Source organism: Ursus americanus, chromosome 6 (genome assembly GCF_024610735.1).
Source record: "Ursus americanus isolate L20-20 chromosome 6, mUrsAme1.1.p, whole genome shotgun sequence".
Lineage (NCBI taxonomy): Eukaryota > Metazoa > Chordata > Mammalia > Carnivora > Ursidae > Ursus > Ursus americanus.
In genome coordinates this window covers 34128711-34152673 of record NC_142132.1, presented here as the reverse complement: position 1 = coordinate 34152673, position 23963 = coordinate 34128711, and the positions used below count along the sequence as shown (strand labels likewise).

At 41.0% G+C, this 23963-nt stretch overlaps 1 protein-coding gene across 8 annotated transcripts in view; it reads right to left on the bottom strand.

Annotated features, from left to right (window-relative positions):
* Positions 1-422: 422 nt before the first annotated feature.
* Positions 423-23963, bottom strand: part of CPEB3 (cytoplasmic polyadenylation element binding protein 3) — a 180060-nt gene continuing 156519 nt past the window's right edge. For all 8 annotated transcript variants that reach the window (XM_045809952.2, XM_087862907.1, XM_045809951.2 and 5 more), the window contains one exon: positions 423-6183. In XM_045809952.2, the coding sequence (XP_045665908.1) occupies positions 5956-6183 (228 nt within the window). In that variant the 3' untranslated portion in view covers positions 423-5955. The remainder of the gene's footprint in view (positions 6184-23963) is intronic.

Genomic DNA, 23963 nt, shown 5'->3' with positions numbered 1-23963 from the left:
CATGGTGTCAACAAATACCTTCCTTTTTCGAGTACACTTGTGCTTTATACTTGTTTTGTCTTTTTAAAGATTTTATTTATGTATTTGAGAGCGAGAGGCAGAGATAGTGAGAGAGGAGAGGGAGAAGCAGGCTCCCCGCTGAGCAGGGAGCCCCATGTAGGGCTGGATCCCAGGACCCTGAGGTCATGACCTGAGCCAAAGGCAGACACTTAACCGACTGAGCCACCCAGGGGCCCCTATACTCGTGTTAAAAAAAAAAAAAAAAGTGTTGTGTCAGAGAAAAGGTGAATTTTGCTGTACTTAACCTGCAGTCGTTTGTCCCCCCCCCAAAGGCAAGCGAATTTGAATGCGCAAATATTCCCAGATGCAATCCACATACTCCAAGCTATTCCTTAGCAAATGCAAAGGATGACAAGTGTCAGTACTTCATACAACTATATTTAATAAGTTGTTATTACAGAAAAAAATGAAGTCCAAACTACAAAGTTTAAGCAGTTGTAAGCAATAGCTGCATTGAGCTCCATGTGTAGTCACAGTACTGCAGTTCCATACAAGCAATATTAGTCCAAGCCCCAAAGGCAGAAGCCGAGTAAGGGTTACTAGCAAAACAATCTAAGAGAACAGGTAATAAAAGATACAATACATTTAAAATTAGTTGTTAGTTGAAAAACAAATACAGAGATCCTAGCTGTGAACACTCTAAAAGTTATGTCCATTATTTTGACAGCAAAAATACAAATACCTAATACTTTATACCCCAACAGAACTATATCCAGAAAAGAAAGAGAGCAGAAGTTATCCTGTATTAGCACCCGAGTTTTCTACTTGTTGCCATTTACTACCATACAAATTTAAACATCCCCAAATCACATATCCACTTCTTGACCCATTTTGGGGTATAAAGTCAACAGCATTAATTATAAAATACTCTGTGGTAAAATGGAACACTATTGCAGCTGAGATAGAGAAGTTTGGTTATTATTTAAAAAAAAAACAAACAGAAAATGTTAGCCGACATACCATACAAACTGGTGAAAAAGCAACAATCCATACAAATAAGCCAGTTTTAACAAAAAGATACTTTTTTTTTCACTAATCTGTGACTAATCTTTCACTCAAACCTGCAAGTAGAGATGTCACAATACTCAAATATTTAGGTAGGAGCTTTACCCAGTTAAATGCCATTTTGTTGCTAATATAATAGATAAAATGAAAACTAGCAGTTACTTGCTAATTGCATAAATGCAGTACACTCTGCATTAGCCCATGCCTCACTAACAAGCTATAAAACACAAGAAATAGGCAGAAATCTAAGCATAATCTTTATACCACTAAGCAAGAATTTTCCAATTTCTTTTCTTCTGTTCCTAATCACTTATTTGTAGTTAATGTAAAATTCCAGCCAGTAGTACCCAATTTGAGTTAAAATTTTACATCACGACTTGATCTAATCTATATATTATTTACAAAACTGAATACATAGAGCATACCCAGGAGCCAACTCTGGACACACGTTTCTCCAAGTTATTGATAACCTCACCTCCATGGCAACGGAGCTGGAAGGGGGCCATCAAGGACTAGTAGAAACACACCATCTATCTAGAGCAAGTCATCGAATGTTCTGTTTACGCAACACCAGTTTTGCAGTCGTAGGTACTTTGTTTTCGTTTTAGGTGCCATTACAGGGACACGCTGCCCTAACAGCACAGCTTCAAGGTGAGGTGGGTGTTGGAAAAGAAGCAGGAGGGTGGACAGATCATGCTTGGAGTGGCCAGATGTTGCCACAAAGAGGGACAAACAAGGGGCACCATAACAGGGGAGGGGGTGGTGGTGGAGGAAGATGAAGTCGGAGACTGTCCATATACAGTGGTGACGTCCGAGTGTGCGTCCTCAGCACGCGACCCACGCCGGACGGGAGGGAAGTCAGGAGAGACACCGAGATCCAAGTCTAACTACAGAGAAGCCGGTGTCACCCGGCAGCGCCCCTCTGCTCTCCGACGTCACCACTGTAAATGCATGGGGAAGATTTGGCCTGGGCGAAAGGCACCGTCTCACACATGGACAGCAGTTGGTGGCAGATTCTCTCTCTCTCTCTCTCTCACACACACACGTACGCACACACACGCACACAGGACATAATGAAGAGTTAGAGGGGAAAAACAATGAATCATTCTGTTGACCTAGCCGGGTTTTCAACCTGGTGGTATTTCGGTGGGGGTGACTCCATTATCAGGGCCCCAGATCTGGCTGCACCTGGTGTTGTATAAATCCACTGTGACATCCCTAGAGAACTGTACTGTGACATCCCTAGTCTTACACTAAACCACTGTAATAAAGGAAAAGGCTTGTCAAAATCTCACATGTTCTGCTCATTCTGTCATTTTATTACCCAATTATCCATTACATTTTCCAATCACTTTACATAACCAACCATGTTCATCGTTGTCACACTATTGTAAACCACATCAGCAAGTTAATACATAAAGCTTTGCATTTCAAAAAACTAGACACTTTAGTAACAATATTACAAAGGTTTTAGCTTCAAAAATAACTGAAAATGAAAAAAATAAACTTTTAAAGAATTAGCATCATAAAATTAATTTATTCCAAGTAAAAATACAAAATAATATTATGACATTGACCAGATATGAAAGTCCCTCCCAGAAACAACTCTATTAATGATTGAGAAAGCACTCCTTAAAGAAAATACGAAATAAAATGAAAAATATGTAAATATGTTTAATTTTTTTCTTAGCAAAAAATCTTTCTAAAAATAACAATGAAAATTTGTCTCAGTACAAAGGCTACATTACTATTGAAAAAATACCAGCATGAAGAAAAGGTACATATTTGACAGTAGAAAAATGATTTCAGTGAATCACAATGTCTAAAGTTTGCAATGAAAATAAATCTGCAATAAAGATTTATGCCTTTTTTCTTTTCTTTTTTTTTCTATTTTTTATACAAACAGTACAAACAGTATTGCACATAACAACAAATAGTCGAGGTTAGGTTATAGCCTTCAAAAAATCGACTAGTTCAAGTGTCACATCAAGGAAAGGCCACAACAGGACCTGTGATACCCAGGGGCTTCCCAGTCAAGTTGCAGGTCAGAACACCTCTTGTGTTTTAAAAAATAATTTTTTTTTGAAGGACCCTCTCTTTTAATATAACATTAACAACTTGGGGGCACATTTATTTACAAAACAAAAGGGAACATGTTATAATTTAATAAACTAAAAAAGTTCTCTTTAAAAAAATACAAACAGAAGAACTCTTTCACAATCCTGGTCAGTCGTGCACAATCAACGCTTGATTATAAATATACAAATGAAGGGAAAGTAGTTTCCACCATCTATCCACAACCTTCAGCACCAAAGGGAGTTTATTCTTTGTAACCTATTCTTCGTGACAATGGTTTTCACCTCCACATCAGCTTCCCGCTGTAAAAGCTTCCAGCTTTATTTTTTTTTTTTTAAATCTCAGTGTTGTTTTAGTACATGAAAGAGGGGTGCTTCTTCAAAAAGTTTTGCTTCTTTCACATAATTAGGTAGATTTCTGTAGGTTAGATATGATCTTTAATATTATAGTTATAAAGCTCTAACTTCTTCATTTTCAAAAAACACAAATAAGCATGAAAAAAATAAAGTTACCCATCTGTTAAATCATTTTTTCTTGCAGAATTAAATTAATATATATTTTTCTGAATAAACTTACTTAGAAAATATCATTTTCTTTCCTATATTTCAAAATTGAGGTATTGCAAAAGATCATGTCAGTCAGAAAGCATGCCTTTTTCCTTAAAAACAAACAAACAAAAAAATCTTCAGCCAACTTTTGAAAACTGTCTAGAATACAAAAAGTAGTAGTGCATAACAAAATTTCTTGTACAGATGAAAAAAACCACAAACATAGAAAAAAAAAAAAACCAAACAAACAGAAAACCACAGCTGGGCTGGAAAAAAGCAATTATTACCAAAAAGCCCAGAGGTAACCTCAAAAGGGGAGAATTCTAATAAGCATTTTTAATCCAGTAAAAAACTATTTTGTTTTTTCCTTTTTGAAAACAAACTATAGTTTGAGAGCTGGTAATTGCAACTAAACACTGGAGAAACAAAACAAAACCAAACCAAGCAGTCTTAACTTAAGAGACAGGACAAGGACATCACAGCACATAAAACAGCGACTTAAATCTATTCTGCAGTGTCATATCCAGTCAGATTGTCCCCAGAATTCCAAAACATAGGAAGAAGATTAAAAAAAAAAAAAGATTTACATAGTCTCACAATCACTGTGTGTGTCTATAGATTACTATCTGCAGCCCAGGAGTGAATGCTAAAAAAATGTCCACGGTGGTTCTAGCAGGTCTCAGTTCTGTTCAAGCTTTACAGGATAAATCCAGGGAATTAAGTAGTTCAACTTCTCACTCGGACAACCAGCCCTGCCCAGGCCATCTTGTTTTGGACAGACATTTCTTTAGCATCACCGCCCCGCATCCTTCTTAAAATGTGCCTAGTTTGTCAATCTGACAACTTATCTCTATATACTGTATATATTCCTAGTGTTTGTAAGCTAAGATGAGCTCTTTGGTTTTCTGGACAAGGTCTGAAGCTATGTAAAATGGTGCAAGCACTAGGAGAGTGTAACTAAGAGCTCATGTGTTAGTTAATAATATACCAGTTATGAACCGTCAAGTTCATTAATGTCTGACACAGAGGCTTTAAACAGTTAAGTTTGATCACAGTTAGACATAATCACTTTACTATATAAAATAAATTGCACAATATATAACAGAGCACCGCAAAGTACTTCATCTACCATCCACAAATTTGCTTTAAGAATATCCTACACCTAGGTTTTATATTGGTTGTAATATAGGTCATTCTGTTATGGGCTCTTCCTAATTTCAGAAGCATTCCATTTATTGAGGCATGCCTTCCTCCCGTCAATTACCAATTCTTTGAGTGAAAAAAACTCTTTTAAAAAAAATCCGTATTTTATAGCTTATATAGATTCTTAATTTGTGCATTGTGGGAAGGTTTTATACTAGACATTGGATATAAAATTTATTGCATGCAGCAACCTGATTAAGTAAACATGCAGTCAGAAATAGTGACCTTCCGTTGAAGCTTTCTGTAGTCTATTCTGATCTCCTTTCGGCAGCTGATTCTATCCCTAAATCACAAACGTGTGTTGTTGGGTTTCTTTAAATTGATACCTTAGCCTGAAGAGAGTATTATGGTATTAATAATACCATCTTAATAGCAGCAAAAGCTATTGCAGCATAAATTTACATAACACTAAAAGATCTAACCAAAATCCTCAGCAAAACAAAAATCAAACATGAAGGAAAAATAAAGATTCAGCTTATGAGGTATCCTTACATGTCAAATAGAAAACTAAAGGCCTGTTTTCATTAAGGGTTACCCTTATTCTAAATGACCCCAACTAATGATTGCTGAACTGTTGTGAAGTTTTTGCTACATCTGCCACCTACTCACGAGTATTACCTTTGGTAAGTCTTCTCCTAGGGGCAACTCTCTAAGTTTCTGAAAATAAGTGCATGCTCCAGTTCAAAAACAATCGGAACAACAACAACAACAACACAACAACAACAAACAGACAAAATCACAGACATCAACCTGATGGCCGCTGATGAGAATGGCAGTCTACGAGTGACAAATCAGGTGTAAGAAATTAAGGTACCAAGCAGACAAAGGTGTGAATCAAAGTGCAAATCAGTACCGTTATACACTCTGCAATTTTGCATTATACTGGACACTGAGTTCAGTAATATGACTGTAAATAATAGTAATAATAAAAAGACCCATTTCTTCTTTAAAAATCGAGAACGAATGCACAGATTTCCAGAACACTGTAAGCCCTGAGGCAGTGCCCTCTCTTTTTCCCTCCTCGTTATCTACTCCAGTACTTGTGGCTGGGTCTGCCCTGGGCTCAGCTCCAGCGGAACGGGACGTGCCGAGGGCGGTCGCCTCCCTCCTTCACCAGCGGTTTGTGGAACTCCCGCCCGGCGCGGGAATGTATGCTCGCCCAGCAGTATTCGCAGTAATACTGCAGACAGGTGACGTTGGCACAGAAGAACGGGGCAAACTTCCCACCACAGCGCGTGCCCTGGCACTCATCACACATCTGATCATCCAGCACATATGGCTTCACTTCCACCTGCACCCAAAGAGGAAAGACAGGAAAACATGTTTAGCAAAGCTCCGTCCCACTTCTTCCTGTGAGGGTTTACAGTACGGCTTAAGGATGGGCGTCGGGCAGACGAAGGCGAGAGTCAAAGTGCAAACCAAGGCTTTGGAATCGCTCCATTCACAGATGTATGATCACAGGCAAATTCTTAACCTTCACTCGTGTGTCTGTGAAGTGTGTGTAATTTATACACAGATGTGCACACATATCTGCATATCTGTAAAATGGGTACAACAATGTCCGCCTCCAAGGGCGCTGGTGAGGCTTAAGAGAGGCAGTGCGTGTAAACGCCCCTGAGTGGAATCCGGAAGGCCAGGCAGCACCTGGCCATGCGGGGCGAGAGAGTGCGGGGCAGGGAGAGGAACCAGCTGGGACAAAGGCCACAGCAGGCAAAGGTAGGGCATGTAGTTGGGGAACAGTGTGGTGCGAGCCAGGCGGAAGGGGATGAGTCACGCTGGCTGGCCAGACGGGCCGAGATGTGATACCACAGCGAGGCTCTGGGCCTCTGTGTTTCAGTGACAAGGCTTCCAAAAGTCTATCAACTAAGCGCCGTGTCCAGAGGACTAAATGGGAAAGCCGAGGGGACTAGTGAAATGCTAAGCTACTATAATCATTGAGACTTTCTTATTTTTTGGACTTTATTGCCTTAATCTCCCCCCATAACTGGAAGCTTCACTAGAGGAGAGATTTTCTTCACAGCCCTTCAGGAGGCATTTCATAACTGAAATGAAGCAATGCTGTATATGTGGAAACCAAAAGCAAGGAAGAATAGAGTTACCAGAGTTTTCCTCATGTCCCCTTCCTAGAACCTCAGAAAAGGGACATCGTTCATATTTTCATCTCGAATGTTAGAAATTAGCAAGAAGGTGGCAAGTCTGTGATAGGGCCCCTTCCCACGCAGCCCTCCAGAGCCATTCTGGGGGAAAGTGACCACTGTGGCTATAGAGATGAGGACCCAGGGCTTTCTGACAGGGGCTAACTGCCTGGCCATTCAAGCTGCCTCTGGGTGCAGCCGGGAGGGTCTAGCAGGGCACGAGGCAGGGTACAGGAGAGGGGCAGCAGGGCGGACAGCCCCCCCGCAAGGGGGCCTACCTAGGATCAGACACTCTACTTTCCTGGTGCCCCTCCCCTTTGGAAGGCCCCTCTGCTGGCCTCCTCCGAGTTCTGTCTCTAGCCACGACTCCAGTCCACAGGACTGTCAGCCAGCCAGATACTCTGGCTTGGAAGACCCGCCTGAGAAGACCTGTATCGGTTCTTTACCCAGGGGAAAAGGGCTCTGGTTCCCTTCCCCCAATTTCCCCCTCCTCAACCTGACAAGTTAGTAAATGGGCTTCAAAAAAGTCTCAACTCACACTCTACCTGGCCCCCACCTTTACTTATACTTTCTTCTCACCTTCAATGCTCAGCCCACTCAATTTTATGTACCCAATGAGGCCAGGTCTTTCTTTTCTTTTTAACATAAAATTAACAATTTTAAAGTGACCATTCAGTGCCATTTAATACATTCACAGCGCTCGACAACCACCACCTCTATCTGGTCCCCAAACAGTTTCATCCCCCAAGACCCGGTACCTACTCAGCAGTGATCCCTCCCCAACCCCCGTCAACGGCCAGCCCACCTTCTGTCCCTAGGGATTTAGCTACTCTATAGGAACGGCATCACATAGTATGGTGACCTTCTGTGTCTGATTTCTTTCACTTATCGTCATCATACAGTGTTCAATCCGTGCTGTATCTTGCAGCAGGATTTCATTCCTTTTTATGACTGAATAATATTCCTGTGTGTGTGTGTGAGAGAGAGAGAGACAGACAGACAGATACACACACACACACATTCTGTCTATCCATTTGCTCATTGAGGGACACTGGGTGGTTTCCACCTTTTGGCTATTGTGAATGGTGCTATGAACATGTATATACATATATTTGCTTGAAAACCGGTTTTCAATTCTTTTGAGGATATACCTAGAAGAAGAACTGCTGGGCATATAGCAATTCTGTGTTTAACTCTTTGAGGGACTGCCAAATCATTTTCCATAGAGGCTGTACCATTTTACACTCCCACCAGCAAAGTCACAGGGTTCCAGTTTCTCTACTCATTAACACTTGTTTTCTATTCTGTGACTCACCATCCTAGTAGGTGTGAAGAGGTATTTCACTGTGGCTTGATTTTCATTTCTTTACTAACTAATGACACTGAGCATTTTTCATGTGCTTGCTGGTGTAGATCTCTGGAAAAAGGTCTATTTAATATGAATGTATTAAGTGGTCTGGATTGTTCACTTCAAATGGCTAATTTTTTATGACTTTAACCTCAATTAAAAAATTAATTTAAACTCTTAAAAATACTAGAGGGGGAAAAACCCACATAACTAACTATATTCTATTATATTATCATTTTTATCCCTAAACATAAGTAACCTTTAAAAAAATCACCAAAAGGTCTCTCTGTGCTACACTTGAATCTCCTTCATTGCTCTTTTCTTATCTGTATTATAAATGGCTATTACCATTCTTGAAGTGAACAATCCCCTGCCCATTTTTAAATTGTATTGTCTTTTTGTTGTTGAGTTGTGAGAGCTCTTTACATATGTTAGATACTAGACACTTTCATCAGACATATGATTTGCAAATAGTTTCTAAATTGTTTTACTTTGTTGACAAGGTCCTTTGATGCACAAAAGTTTAATTTTGATGAAGTCCAATTTATCTATTTTTTCTTTTGTTGCTCCTCCTTTTGGTGTCATGTCTAAGAATCCACTGCCAAATCCAAGGTCATAAAGATTTACCTGTTTTCTTCTAAGAGTTTCATGGTTTTAGCTCCTGTATTTAGGTTGATTTTTAATTAATGTTGTATATAGTGTGAGGCAGGTGTCCAACTTCATTCATTCATTAGTTTGAATGTGGATATCCAGTTACCCCAGCACCATTTGTTGAAGAGAACTGCTCTTTACCCATTGAATGGCAACCTCGTCAAATATGAACGACAGGCCTAGCCTTCCTTAACTATTTCAGTCCCCAAGGGGTCTATTCCTTCCTCCTTTGAGCTTATTACTCCATATTGCTCCTCTGGCATTTCCTGTCTATAGTAGTTCCTTGGTCAGCATCTCTCCTGAGTTTCAAGCAATTTGATGACAAAGTCCTGGAGCAAGACAGGACAGCGGGTGGTCCAGAGGTGGTCTTCAGAGACTGTGGACTCCTGGGGGAGTGGAGCTATTGGCTTATGAGAGTGTATCAACTTGGCCTGATCTCCTTGCATCTGAAAGCCAAGAAGGAGTCCAAATGGTGGAATGAACCCCCTCTGTCCTGAAGCTAGAGGACTACTGGTAGACACAGGACATTCAGGGAACTGCTTTTCCACCTCCAGTCCATGAGCTGAAGACCACATTGCTTCTACCACCACACAGATCCCTATACTCAGGGTGCTCCAGAAACCAGATCTGCGCCTCAATAAGCCTAGATCAGAGTCTGAACAAACAGAATGCACATTCAGCAAAAGAAAGCTGCTGGAGGAGAAAGACAATAGCCATTTATAATACATACAAATATAAAAAGAGCACGTAAGGAGATTTAAGTCTAGCACAAAGGAGACAGTCTGGTAATATATATTTTAAAAAGGTTACTTTTGTTCAGGTATAAACAAGGTATTGTGGTTATATGAATTTTTCTTTCCTCTGTTTCTTTTAAGAGCTTCGATTATTTTTTTTAAGATTTTATTTATTTATTTGAGAGAGAGAGCGAAGGAGCAGGGGGAAGGGGAGGGACAGAGGGAGAAGTAGACTTCCAGCTGAACAGACAGCCTGACACAGGGCTCAATCCCTGGGATCATGACCTGAGCTGAAGGCAGACACTCAACTGATTGAGCCACCCAGGCGCCCCTGAAATCAATTTTTCTTAATTGAGGTTAAAGTCATAAAAAATTAACCATTTTATTTTATTAACTTTTTTAAAGATTTGAGAGAGAGAGAGAGAAGAGAGAGAGGGGAGGGACAGAGGGAGAGGAAGAGAAATCTTCAAGCAGACTCCCTGCCAAGCACAGAGCCAGCCGTGAGGCTCGATCATGACCTGAGCCAAAATCAAGAGTCAGACGTCTAGGGGCGCCTGGGTGGCTCGGTCGTTAAGCATCTGCCTTCAGCTCAGGACGTGATCCCAGGGTCCTGGGATCGAGCCCCGCATTGGGCTCCCTCCTCTGCTGGGAGCCTGTTTCTTCCTCTCCACTCCCCCTGCTTGTGTTCCCTCTCTCGCTGGCTGTCTCTCTGTCAAGTAAATAAATAAAATCTTAAAAAAAAAAAAAAAAAAAAAGAGTCAGACGTCTAACCATCGGAGCCACCCAGGCTCCTGTGAGGGTTTCTTAAAGGCACTCCCAAACCATTTGTAATTTTTGCTGTACCTTAATGCTATCTACTATTACATGATGTTTTACTTGACTATCCAGATTCTGTTTTTCCCAATACACAGACATGTAGCTATTAAAATAAAAATGAGGGTTTCTCTGTTACCAATAAACTGTAACACATGGAGACACCAACCCATTGGGATCATATTACTGATCGACACTTCCATTATTAAAGTCCAAATATTACAATGCTATGCAAAGCCAGTCATATCATGAAATAGACCTTCTGCTTTAAAGGGATCTGCAGGTACAGGAGATGAAAACTTCCTACAGAGGGACACTGGAGTCACACAACACACCTAAAGGAGATGGCCACGCCCAAGGATGCTGACAAATACGTGGAACTTCTTGATGAACCATGATACCCATTAAGGATAAGAAGGGCTGAATGAGGATAAGCAGCTGTAAGCTGGATAAAGGGAATAATATATTTAGAATGATATAAACAAAGAGAAAGCCATACCTGAACGAACTGTTCTCAATGCTGACACTGTTTTGTATCTAATAAGCTACAGAAAATATTTCTTTACGCAGTTTTTTTGATATCAGTCAACAAAATGACCTCCCAATAAAATAAAGCAATGACCAAACAGCTCTTGGGGGCAGCGGGGAGAATATAAACTATTCACAGATCCAGAATTCCCTCTCCTTGGGCCTGAAAGGTTGTAGAAAAGAGAAGAGGGGCATTAGTCAAGGTAAAAGCTCAGTTTGAGTGATGTTCTAAATGTCCTATTAAGGACAACTAAAGAATGGTCCCTGCTGTAGTCTGCCCCATGGTGACAGGAACCACCAAATTAAGTCTGCCAGATACCCAGCCACCCCAAGGCAGGTAAGGCACGCTCACAGTGGGCTGGAAGTTGAGTAGAAGCAAAGATTTTAGATAATGGGGTCAGAGCGGACAAATTGGAGAAAGAGGCCAAGAGGTATAATTTAATAGGGATAGATGAAAAGGCTTGCTCAGAAGTCAGGTAGGCCATTTTTTATCATCGGGAATAACATACTCCCTGGAAAAACCATTTTATTTGGTGTACTAAAGCTTTAAAACATGATGTGCTCCTAATCTCCCTGGCATGTGTCACAGAGTACATCTACCCATGCCTAAAAATCACAGTAACCTCATTAACATTCCCACCGAACATGGTGTCTTTACAGTTGCTAACGCAGGTCCTCTACCAGCAGGCAATACAAAGATTGTATTGACATAAATTTTTAGTGTTTCAACAGACCATGAGCTGGAATCCTGCTGTTTAGAAAACAGATGACAGATGCCTAGGAAATTAAAGCAGTGATGTGAAAATGGCTTTTCCTTAGCAACAAAGTTATCCACAACCTTCCAGATATAGCAAATTCACAGTTATTAATTTTAGAAGCAATCTGGGGTAGATTTAAAGAAATAAATGGTTTGAATTTTCTTTTTACCTTTCAAAGGATGGGACTTACTATTTTTCATATTCTCAAGTGTGAGGGGAAGGAAGGTTTTAAAATCGTCCTTGTGCCTTTCCCACAATTCTGAGTGTGCTTATGAGTGCTTATGTTGCCACCTTTGCCATATGTTTCTGGAGTGCGGAGAGATCTGTGAGTGCTCTGTTTCATGAAACAAAGAAGGGCCAGCTGACAGTATCCCGTGCAATCCATAGATTCACCCCCTAGTCTGGTCTTGTTCAGCGCTGCTTGGGAATGGGTCTGGGGGTGAGGATGTGTTCTAGTAGCAGAAGAGTGTATCACGTGGAGAACATAGGGTAAGAAAATTCATTAAAGATCTGTGAAATGCATAACTGCCAAGGCATCACCACCCTCCCAGAACGCAGAAGTGCAGAGCGCCCTGGCTCTATCCATTCACCGGCTATGTCATGGTCTTCAGGCCTCAGTTTCTCCTACCCCATGAGAGCTGTGCACCAGCTCTTCCAAGTGAGAATCAGCACTCACCAACAAACTGCTAATTGACTAATACTATCGGACTTCTGGGGTTAAAGAACTTGAATGTCCTACTGAGATAACTACTTAGAAAAATGGGGGTGATACTTTCCCCATTAGTATTCTCACAAGCAGCCTCATTGCTCAAATATAAGCAGGAAAGAACAACATTTAATCATTCTAAAGAGTCTTCAAATTAAAAATTATCCCAATTCCAAGAGAGAAGACATAAAAAGAGATAACAGGACAGGAGCGATCAAGGTCCAAGACTAGGAAGGAGAGACAAGACAAAAAGGTTCCATGCTCTTTGGAGAAGAGGGATAGCTTTCTTTAGATGACCCAAACTCCATTTAAAAACTATTTCTAGTCAAAGGCTCTGAGATACCCAGAGCTTCAAAACAAGCCCAGGAAGGATTAGTTCAGATGACATATGAACTCACTTCTGGGTGCTGCTTCCTCTCAAAGGGTCAAATCAAACATAGCTCTAGCTACAGCTGGGAAGTTTTCAAGCCAGATCCGGCAGGGGCCAAAGGCAGCGGCAGAATAAAGGCTGGGCTGTCGGAGCCGCAGGCTAAGGCTGAGGCAGAACTAGTCCGAGAACGAGCCATCAGGACCTGCCCATCTTTTGCTATTGAGTCATCATATATATTCCAGCTGTGGCTGAGGACAACGTGTAGTATCATCGGCATTTCTGTTCGTATGGTTACTGGGTCGTATTAATCTTCATGCAGGCTAAAAATATAAAGCCTTTGATAGTCTGTAGCTAAAATTCAGGCCCCACATGTTTCCAGGTAAGAGAGAAAAAAAGATTAAATATGTGAAGTACTTGAAGTACTTGCAAAGGAAGGTGCAATGGATAACATCTCATTAAATCAAAAATGGGTTATTTTAAAGTATGCTATTCAAAGCAAATATTATGCGCTATGGCTTCACTATCACAATGTTCCTTAAATAAAAGTATCAGAAAGCCCCAAATTAGCTAACCGAAAGGCAGTCTCTCTGGTCCTCTACGTTCAGCTAAAACAAAATAGTCAAGGGAACGTTATTTGTCAAAGGCATATTGATTTCAAAACCACTGATTTCCCTTCTAATATAGATAGAGACTGTTATGTCAGAGAGAGACACTAGATAATCTCAAGTAATCAAAAGACAAAGGACTATAAATACTACAGGGAATTATCAAACACAGCTTCAACGTCCCACCACCAGCTCTGGCCAAGCAGTAGTTCTTCCCCTGCCTCACCCCAAATCTCTGTAGACAGAAAATATATGCCCAGCAACCCCATTTCTGGCTATTTAGTCAAAAGAATTGAAATCAGGCCCACGTTCCCTGCAGCATTATTCACAATAGTCAAGATGTGGAAGCAACCTAAGTGTCCACAGATCAATTAATGGATAAAGAAAATGTGTTATATCAACATACAATGCTTATAGCAGCACCATCAACAATAGCCAGACTATGGAAAGAGCCCAAATGTCCGTCCACTGATGAATGGATAAAGAAGATATGGCAGATACACACAATGGAACATTATTCAGCCATGAAAAAGAATGAAATCTTGGGGTGCCTGGATGGCTCAGCCATTAAGCGTCTGCCTTCGGCTCAGGTCAGATCCCAGGGTCCTGGGATCGAGGTCCACATTGGGCTCCCTGCTCAGCAGGAAGCCTGCTTCTCCCTCTCACACTCCCCTTGCTTGTGTTCCCTCTCTCGCTGTCTCTCTCTGTCAAATAAATACATAAAATCTTAAAAAAAAAATGAAATCTTGCCATTTGTAGTGACGTGGATGGAACTAGAGGGTATTACACAAAGTGAAATAAGTCAGTCAGAGAAAGACAAATACCATATGACTTGACTCATATGCGAAATTTAAGAAACAAAACAGAGGAACATATGGGAAGGGGGAAAAGAAAAAAAGGAGGGAGGGAAACAAGCTGTAAGAGACTCTAAACAATAGGGAACAAACCGAGAGTTGCTGGAAGGGAGGAGGAAGGGGATGGGCTTAACTGGTGATGGGGATTAAGGAGGGCACTTGTGATGAGCAACGGGTGTTGTATGTAAGTGATGAATCACTAAATTCTACTCCTGAAACCAATATTACACTACATGTTACCTACAATTTAAATAAAAATTTGAAACAACAACAAAACTCCAAACCACCACTACATACATATTAAACTTCTGAATTTGAGCATGAAGAAGCAGCTGAAAACATAGTATTTTCTCAACTGGCTTTCCTAGAACATTATTTCCAAGAGATGATAAACTTCAGAAGAGTTCCGTGATCAAAAAATTTATGAAAAACTGCATATTGTTTCCTTCTTGGGTCTTCACAATGAAGACTGGTATATAAAAGATTCTAAGAAGTCTTAGAATAAACCTGTCTATTTAACTTTCTTCAAGAAAGCATTTCCAAACTCATCTGACTCAGAAAAAGACTTAAAAAAAATAAAATAGATATTAAAATCAAAAGGGACTCATGTTTTACAGAAAACAATTTAGGAAATGGTGGTTTAGAGGAACTAATTTTAGGGACAGATTGCAAGGCAGGCCGGACCTGCCTACTGAGAGCTCCTTCTCCTGTTTCAAAAACTGAGATAACCAACCAACGTACCCCTGTCCTGCCTGACATATTTAACCCCTTTTATCTTGTGAAATTCTAATTAGATTGTCTAATGAGTATCTTACAGAAGAGTTCAAATATTAGTCATGGTTTCATGTAAATCAATGTATTCTCAGTACCCCTGTATACTGACAGAGTGCTTTAAGTTTCTAAAATTGCTTTCATTAACACACACATACACACACCCAGACACCCACACCCCTATGTATTCTTCCGTCAAGTTATACAGTAAGTGGTTTAGTGAGGACCAAACTCCAGATTGGCTGATTACAGCCTATTATCCTTTCTAGTAGTAAAAAGGTCTCTGTTGGCTGAGTTGGCAGACTTTAACCAACGTCTGCTGCATGATGCATTTCAAGTTATAAACATCTAACTTACAAATTTCTAGGAAGGGGCACCTGGGTGGCTCAGTCGGTTAAGTGGCTGACTCTTGATTTCAGCTCAGGTCATGATCTCAGGGTCATGCGATTGAGCCTCCCCATTGGGCTCCATGCTCAGCTTGGAGTTTGCTTGAGAGTCTCCCTCTCTCCTTCTGCCCCTCTCCCATGCTCTCTCTCCAAAATAAATAAAAAAAACTTTTAAAAAATTGCTAGGAGACAATATGACCAAGTTGTGGTAAACAATAGCTGTGTGTGGGGGGAACCCCTCAGATTTTTATAAAGAAATTGTTCATATCAATCAAATATGCTTTTGTTAGACTAAAGGAGATTTAACTGATTCAATCTTTATGAATTTTCTTAGGACCACACAGAGTAGACAAAAGGGTAGAAAATGGCCATGTAAAAAGATTACCTTTTTTCTAATGATCTCATTTTTCACACTACAAAAATCTTTCATATGTGAGTGACCTAGCCTTGAGTTATAAAGAAAACGGAATTTAGCAGGGCTTTCACGTCCTAAGTGTTCATTTGGCATCACTTCTAAAAATACCATTAAAACAGACAGAATGAGTACAGGTGCCCTCTTTTGCCCTTAGTGTACTTAAATACTTTAAACTGTTTCAGTTTTTCACAGAAACACTATTCACGGATTATAAGCAAAATTTAATCCTAACCTTCTATTCAACTTCAGGTTCAAAATCTTTTCATTATCAGAGAAAAGATACTGGTAAAAATACTTCTTTCTGGACAGGACTTCTTTCTTTCTTCAGCCATTTACATGGAAAATGCATTTAGGTGTTTACATCTATAAAAGGGACTTAGGAGTCTCTGTGTGTGTCTTGACTAACACCCAACCCGCGTGTCGGCAGATTAGCAGCTGTGTTAATTGTGTGTGTGTGTGTGTGTGTGTGTGTGTGTGAACTTCAACTATTTCATTCTCTATATTAAAGATCCTTAGCAGAACTAAGTAGGTGCTTTAAAGGAAAAAAAAAAGAGAGTCAACAAATTGGCCTTGGATGCATGATTAGGCAACTGCCCAATTTAAATACCGGGCTCGGCAATAATACAAATCAGTATCTACACAGCCAAATCACCTTCCAAAGCGCTCCTTCATCTGTCATCGTTTATCAGCACCACAAACTGTAAGACAGACTGGGCTTCTTACGACTACTGGAAAATGAAATCAATAACATCAATAAAATCAAGCCTCTAAAAGGTGGTAAATTGTCCAAGGTCACACCATTCCTGGGGGAAGAGCTAGGAGTGTTGACTCAGATCTCACAATTCCCAAGCCAGAACAGAACACTTTTTCGCTATCACCATAGCTCTCTGTGTAGCCAGGACACGGGTGGGCATGGGGTGTACCCCCTCTAAGATACTGATGGCCATGCCCCAGAAATGCCACACCCTATTAGTGTTCTAGGGAACCTGTTACCCAGGAGAACATATCACATGTCTCCTGCGTGCCAAGGCAGAAGATAAATGAGGCAACTCACTCATTTATTCATCTAAACACAAATAATTAATGTGTGTCCACTACGTGTCAAGAATTAAGTGTTCAGTAGCTTACATGAAAGACACCAAGAACTGCTGTGCTGGGCATCACACAACCTTAATATTGTCAACACAGGGACAAATTACCAATTGGCTGATAACTGGTGAATATTTGCCATTAACATATGCCTTATGTAACCTTTAAAGTATTTATTTCAAGATGCTAATAATGTTTCCTTGGAAGTAAAAACAAGCATAAGTTGTAGGTATCATTTAAAACATTTTTTAATTTTTTTATTTTCCCCACCACTTGTGTCATTTATAATAATTATGTTTCATAACAAGGGTCATTATAGCACTTAAAATGCCAAACATTTCAATCAAATGCTATAATCCAGTGGAGCTGCACTGGTTCGCACTCACTTGTAAAAGGTTTCATATGAAGACAACATAAAAGTGAAAATCCAAAGCAAAGCAACTGCAAAAAGACACAGAAAATTTTCCAGCTCATTTGGCTAATGTTAAAAATGACCTACAGACATATCAGAAACGCTTGATAACAAACCCCAGATGTGCTCTGCTCTCTGTAGAATATGTTCACCTGGGAAGTTATATGAACTACTGAAACATATATAAAACCCACAAAGGACCTGTAATCTAACTCAGACATCCCAAATATAAGGTCTGTGGAAAAAGGACTTCATGAAAGAAGTGGGTTGAAGAGACACTGGACCCTGGGTGAGCCCAAGGTTCTGGGAGGGAGTCCCATGAGCAAAGGCAGCTCTGCCCTGAATTGACAGGTTTCTTGACAGTCTCCAAACCTCTCCTAGAGTCTCACTTGTTGCAAAATAAAGGAGGTTGGACCACGTCATGTCTAAAGTTAGTAAGTCCAGCTTTAATGTCAAAGAACATTTTTTGACATTCTAAATTTATTACATAAATGAGTGTTTTTTTTTTAAAGATTTACTTATTTGAGAGAGAGCAAGAAAGAGCATGCATGTGTGTGCGAGCAAGGGAGCAGGGGGAGGGGCAGAGGGAGATGATCTCAAGCAGACTCCCGCTGAGCATGGAACCCGATGTGGAGCTCATTCCCATGACCCTGAGATCATGACCTGAGCCAAAATCAGGAGTTGGAAGCTTAACCGATTGAGCCACCCAGGTGCCCCACACAAGTGAGTGTTCTTCTTTTTTAGATTTTATCTATTTATTTGACAGAGAGAGGGACAGCACAAGCAGGGGAGCAGCAGGCAGAGGGAGAGGGAGAAGCAGGCCCCCCACGCTGAGCAGGGAGCCCCATGCAGGGCTTGAACCCAGGACCCTGGGATCATGACCCGAGCCAAAGGCAGACGCTTAACCGACTGAGCCACCCAGGTACCCCCACAAGTGAGTGTTCTTAATGAAGTAGAAAAGGAAAGCTGTGCAAAGTGCCCTTTGGTGGGCAGCTGGTTATGCCAAAGGTTGCTATCTAAGGGCTTCCCATCTGAGCTACCTCTCAGTCGACACTCATTTATTCATCTAAAAACAAATAATTAATGTGTCCACTATGTGTCAAGTATTAAGTATACAGTAGCTAACATGAAAGACAGTCACTGCCCTCATGGATTGTATAGTCTAACAGAGTAGATGGACATTAAATGAAGCAATATTTCATTACAGAGGTATTTAAGGCCACAAAGGAATGGTAGATGCTTTATGACAATGATCTGTAACAGACATGTAAGCTCCGCTGAAGACAGGATTCCTAAAAATATTATAATTACGCTGAGACCTAAAGGAAAAGTAGGTATTAGGCAGGCAGAAGAAACAGTATGTACAACGACCCTGAAAAAGAGAGAAAAAGGCCAGTTGTGACTGGCTCAAGATGAGGAAGAGAGAGCTCAGGCAAAAGAAGTGTGTAGTGCATGAAGGGTCATGTAGGCAGTATTAATGAAGGATTCTGACCTTTATCCTAATGGCAGTAGGACATAACCAAAAGGTTTAAAGGAGGACATTATGATTTTAAAAAGTCACTCAAGTTTTTATGTAAAGAATGTACTGGAATTGGCTAAGCTGAACTGGGGAGACCAGTGAGGAGCCTCCTCTAGATATCCAGGTGATAGATGAGAGTGACTTACTCCAGGATACTTGAGAGCCTTCCATGCTCGCTTCTGGTCCTTGTTCTCCCACACATCAGCCTGATCTACTCTATACAGTTACTGAGCACCACCCATGTGCCAAGCACCCCATTCAGACCTCTGGGCACATTGGCAGAATCAAGATCCTAGCAGCTCTGTCAGGAAGTACCATCAGAAGCCCCTTCCACCTCTGTGAGTCCTCCCATCGCTAGCCAGACCACCGCAAGAAGTCTGTGGTGTGGCTTTATCAGCCAACTCCGGCAACACACATATTCTTGGGGGACTCTAATTACAGTTATAGCGTCAGAAGCTTGTCCCTGCAGCCTGGGCTACCTTGTTCCTGTGACTTCAAAGAGTACAGGTTAAGTAAGGAGGATCCCCTCCCTCTAATAACTAAGTAGGATAAGTGCAGTGCCCCCACTCCGTCCCCCCCTGGGGTTACTGTTCCGTTGGTCCTCCTACCGCAGGCTTGAAGGCCGTACATTACAATACCTCTTCCTATGTTCTAAATTCTACTGTGGTGATGGCTGCACAACTATGTAAATATGCTAAAAACTGTTGACCTGTACACTTAAATTGGTGATTTGTATGGTATGTGAATTATATCTAAATAATGCTGTTACCAAAACAAAAAATAAAGATGCCATCTCTTCCTTAAAGAAGATGGCAGTAATGATGAGTGACAGGACAGCAGAGATATGAAAGTCCCGAAGCTATAGGACTGACACTTCCCCCAGATGTTGCATATTGACATATTTTATTTTATATTCATAGGCAAACCAAAACGTCTCTAAGTCTATGAGAAGAAATCGAATCTATAAAGGTTGTATTTTCTCTGTAGACCACTCTGCCGGGTGATGGGTATTAAGGAGGGCACACGTGGTGATGAGCACTGGGTATTATTTGCAACTAATGAATTACTGAACACTACATCAAAAACTAATGATGTGTACTATACGGTGGCTAACTGAACATGGACCACTCCATCTAAACACTCAGCCAAGGAGCAGCAATAACAACAACAATAATAAATACATAAACATTTAAATTCTCAAAAGAGATGTGTTTTTCGAGAAAAGCTGGTTCCATACAAAAGAGGTAAAAGAAATACACCAAATTCTTCTTCATGTACCTCCCACAGTTTACCTAGGAAAGGTGCAAGCTGAGAGCACACACCTCTAAGAGTCCTAGAACTTCCGGGTTCCTGGCATTGCTGCTCTGCAGGTGGCCCTCTTCTACTCTCCATATGGGGCTGCAAAAGCAAGGAAGTGCCCCATAAATTGCTATCTGATTGCACTGTATCTGCATTCATAATGATGCAGACAACAAAGGAAGTTCCTTTGACCAGAAGGGTAACAAAGGTTGATGCTGTTTAAAACAGTCAAGGTCTTGGTTTAAAGGCAACTGTAGGCTAACATAAGAAGGAAGGAGAGTAGGACTGTAGCATCTTGGAATTTGCAATAGTAAGGGAAAGGGATTATGGGTACAGGAAGATATCTGCTCCTGACTTTTAGGACAAGTTCCAAAACCTTAGCTATGAGACTATTGCTAAAAACCTAGAGGGTTATTCAGGAAAGAAGGTTGTGCCTAATAGAAATTCTCTGTAGACAATCAAGAACAGAGTGCCCAAGAAATAGAGCATTACCTAAGGAAATACTGATGTGATTATATATAATTGGGGATCTCTGGAAAGCTCAAACTTAAGCTTTAGGAGAAAGATAAACAAAATTAAAACTAGGGATGAATTTTAAAAAGCATCTAAGAAGGGTGCAGTTAACATGCCAGAGTCAAAATGCCAGAGTCAAAAAAAATGCCAGAGTCAAAAAAAATAAGGTATTGCTGGCTACATTCAAATTAAGAAGAAAACAAGAGGACAGAGTAACAATTTGCGGGAAGGGAATGTAATGTTCACAGAAGAACAGTGAAAAAGGAACCTATTTCAGGATGGAAGCTGGCTTTTATCTCTTGTAATGAAGAAAGTGGTCTCCATATTGGGCAGGGAAAACAAAGAGCACGAAGATGGAGCTGGGAGGCAGAGGAGAGGAGGGACTGTGCCACTTGTAATGATTTCTAATTCTCTCCCTTAGACGATTCTCACCTCAGGGCATTGCAGAATGGACAGGTCCCTTCCAGACACCATTATTGCTTTATATATATATAAGATATAATATATAATTACTTATATACATATGTATCTACATATGTGTAGTTGTATATATTGCTTCCTCTTCCAGGTTTCCCACAGGGCTATTCCTCCTGCCTTCATTACACATGGAAGCTCAGCATGCAAGTGGCCTACCCAAAGTCACAAAGCCCACAGGGAACAGGACCAGTTGTAGACCCAGCCGTGTGACCAGTGCTCTTTTCACTAACCATCTGTCTGTTCACTACATCTTCAGCGAACAACTGATAAAATTCAAGCTACATAATATTAACGACGTCAGTATTAAGTGCATTTGTAGCAAGACAAATACTGTGAACCATCAAGTGCTAGTTACTAAACATCTATCCAAAGGTCGTATAGCTCTGGCTGTTCAATCCTCAAATCGCATTTACTCTTCAGACCATCCCCGGGAGGGAGTTACAGATGAGGACCCAAGGCTCCCGGCATTAACTGACTTGGGGTCACCGTGGACTCGCGCAGCAGAGATTTAAAAGCACTGAAATCTATTCTAGCTCTAAACTCCATATTCTTTCCACTGCACCTGGCTGCTACTCTACATGTTTATCAAGGACTACTCTACAAGGTGGAACGACAGACAGCTGACCCAAATGCAGTAGGCAGAAAATTGTCAATGACTTTCTCGAGTCCTCAGAAGTTTGATGTTCCAAATACATTTTCATAAGTGTGGCCTATGATCATGCTCACAAAAGCAAAGCCACCTTTCTCTTTTTTACCTAGGTCTAACTCTTGTGGGAAGAAATACTGAGGACCTGAGTATAGCAGGGGAAGGAGTAGGGGTGGGCAACAAAACAAATAGCATCTGAATTTCCTGTGATTTTAAAAGGTGCTCAAAAATCGCCATATTCCCTGGGGCAAGTGTACTTCCCTCCATTAAGGAATAGGCCAGGAGGTTGTTAGCCTGGGGGCAAAGGGAAGATAGAAGCATGGGGAAATGGAGCCTTCTCTATCTCCCTAGTACCACCTCCTGTCCAGTCACTACTTCTGGCTTCAGAAAGCACAAAGATGAGAATCTAAGGCTCTTCAGGTTAAGTTTATGACCTGGGATCACCAGTGGTGAGTGCCATCGCAGTCTAAATGTTTGGTGTCTAAAATCTGGTGTTTCAGACTCACAAAAGCACAGGGACAAGAAAGTCCACTGGCACCAGCAGCAGTAAAGAAACTCCTCTAAGTATAACCATTTGTCAGTTCAACAAAGGTTTATCGAGCACCTTCTACGGTATACATCAAGCAATGGGTAAGCACTGGGAAGGAAGCAGAGAAGGAGACAGACCCCGTGCCTATCTCTGTGGAGCTTACAGTCTGTAGGGGGATTACTGCTACAAAAGGGGAAGCTCGATGCTCTGGGTGCTTGAAAGCTAGGAATGGAGCTGAGTCTTTATCACACCTCTGAGTCTCCCCTAATTCAGAGAGTGTTTCAAAATTCTGAAAAAAGAATTATTTTGTTTATTTTAATTAAAAAACAAACAAACCACCACTACTTACTTATAAGGAGCCCGGTAATGTAGCAACTGTTTATTTTAGGCACTGGCTTTTGAAACTTGATCAGATATATGTCTTAATAAAAACATAACTTGCTGAATATTTAAGAATTCACCACCAACTGAAACTTTCACCTTCTAAGAAACTTAAGTCGCTACACAAAATTAGTCAAAGTCGACCATAGAGAGTATAGGTGAAACTTCAAAATAGAACGTATTTGGGGTGCCTGGCCGGTAAGCGTCCGACTCTTGGTTTTGGCTCAGGTCGCAATCTCAGGGTCCTGAGACTGAGCCCTGTGTCAGGCTGTGCGCTCAGTGTGGAGTCTGCTTAAGACTCTCTCTCTCTCCCTCACTCTCTCTCTCAAATAACTAAATCTTAAAAAAAAAAAAAAAAGAACATATTTCCTACTTTATTTATTCCTGTCCAATGTATGCCCCAAGAATATCCTTTGCTGGAAGTGTTAACAGCCACTGTACAATTGCAAAGGGAGGTAGGTGTTCAATACCTGATCTATTCTCCTACTTGCTCTATTAATCCATTAATATAGTCTCAGATTATCTCCTCCTACCACCTTCTATTTCCCCAAACTTCCAAAGAGTGGCAGAGCTGGGATTTTAGGGATTTAGACCTATGTCTGTCCACAAAATCAATAGAGCGCACCAATTCCCTACAACTCTGTCATGTGTCCCCTCTTTAGATTAGAGGCAGCAAATCAGAATGCCTCTGGTGGCCAGGCAGGCAACACCATGGAGCAGAAGAGGGCAGGTAATGTATATGCATGTGTGTGTGTGTGTGTGTGTGTGTGTGTTTAAAGAATGGGACGAAAGGGAACTGGAGGACTACAGGGAATTGGAGGGAACTGAAACAGACAGCAGTTATTTGGCTCCAATGATTGCTATCATGTGCGATCTTGCAATTTTAAGAGAAATCAGAATTTCAAAATTTTATGTATACTCCTGAACATTAACATTAAATGTGAGTCCAAACTTACTTGTTTTAAGAGCACCACATGGGTCAAACAGGTCACCAGCTTGCGACCTTTGTTAATACGCTGTTGGCATCATCTTTTAAACAGCACCAGTTGGGTATGCTAAATTCTGCAGGGTTATTTTCATAAGTGTAACATCACCCTGGGGATGGGTGAGGCAGAAGGTTCATTAACGCCTG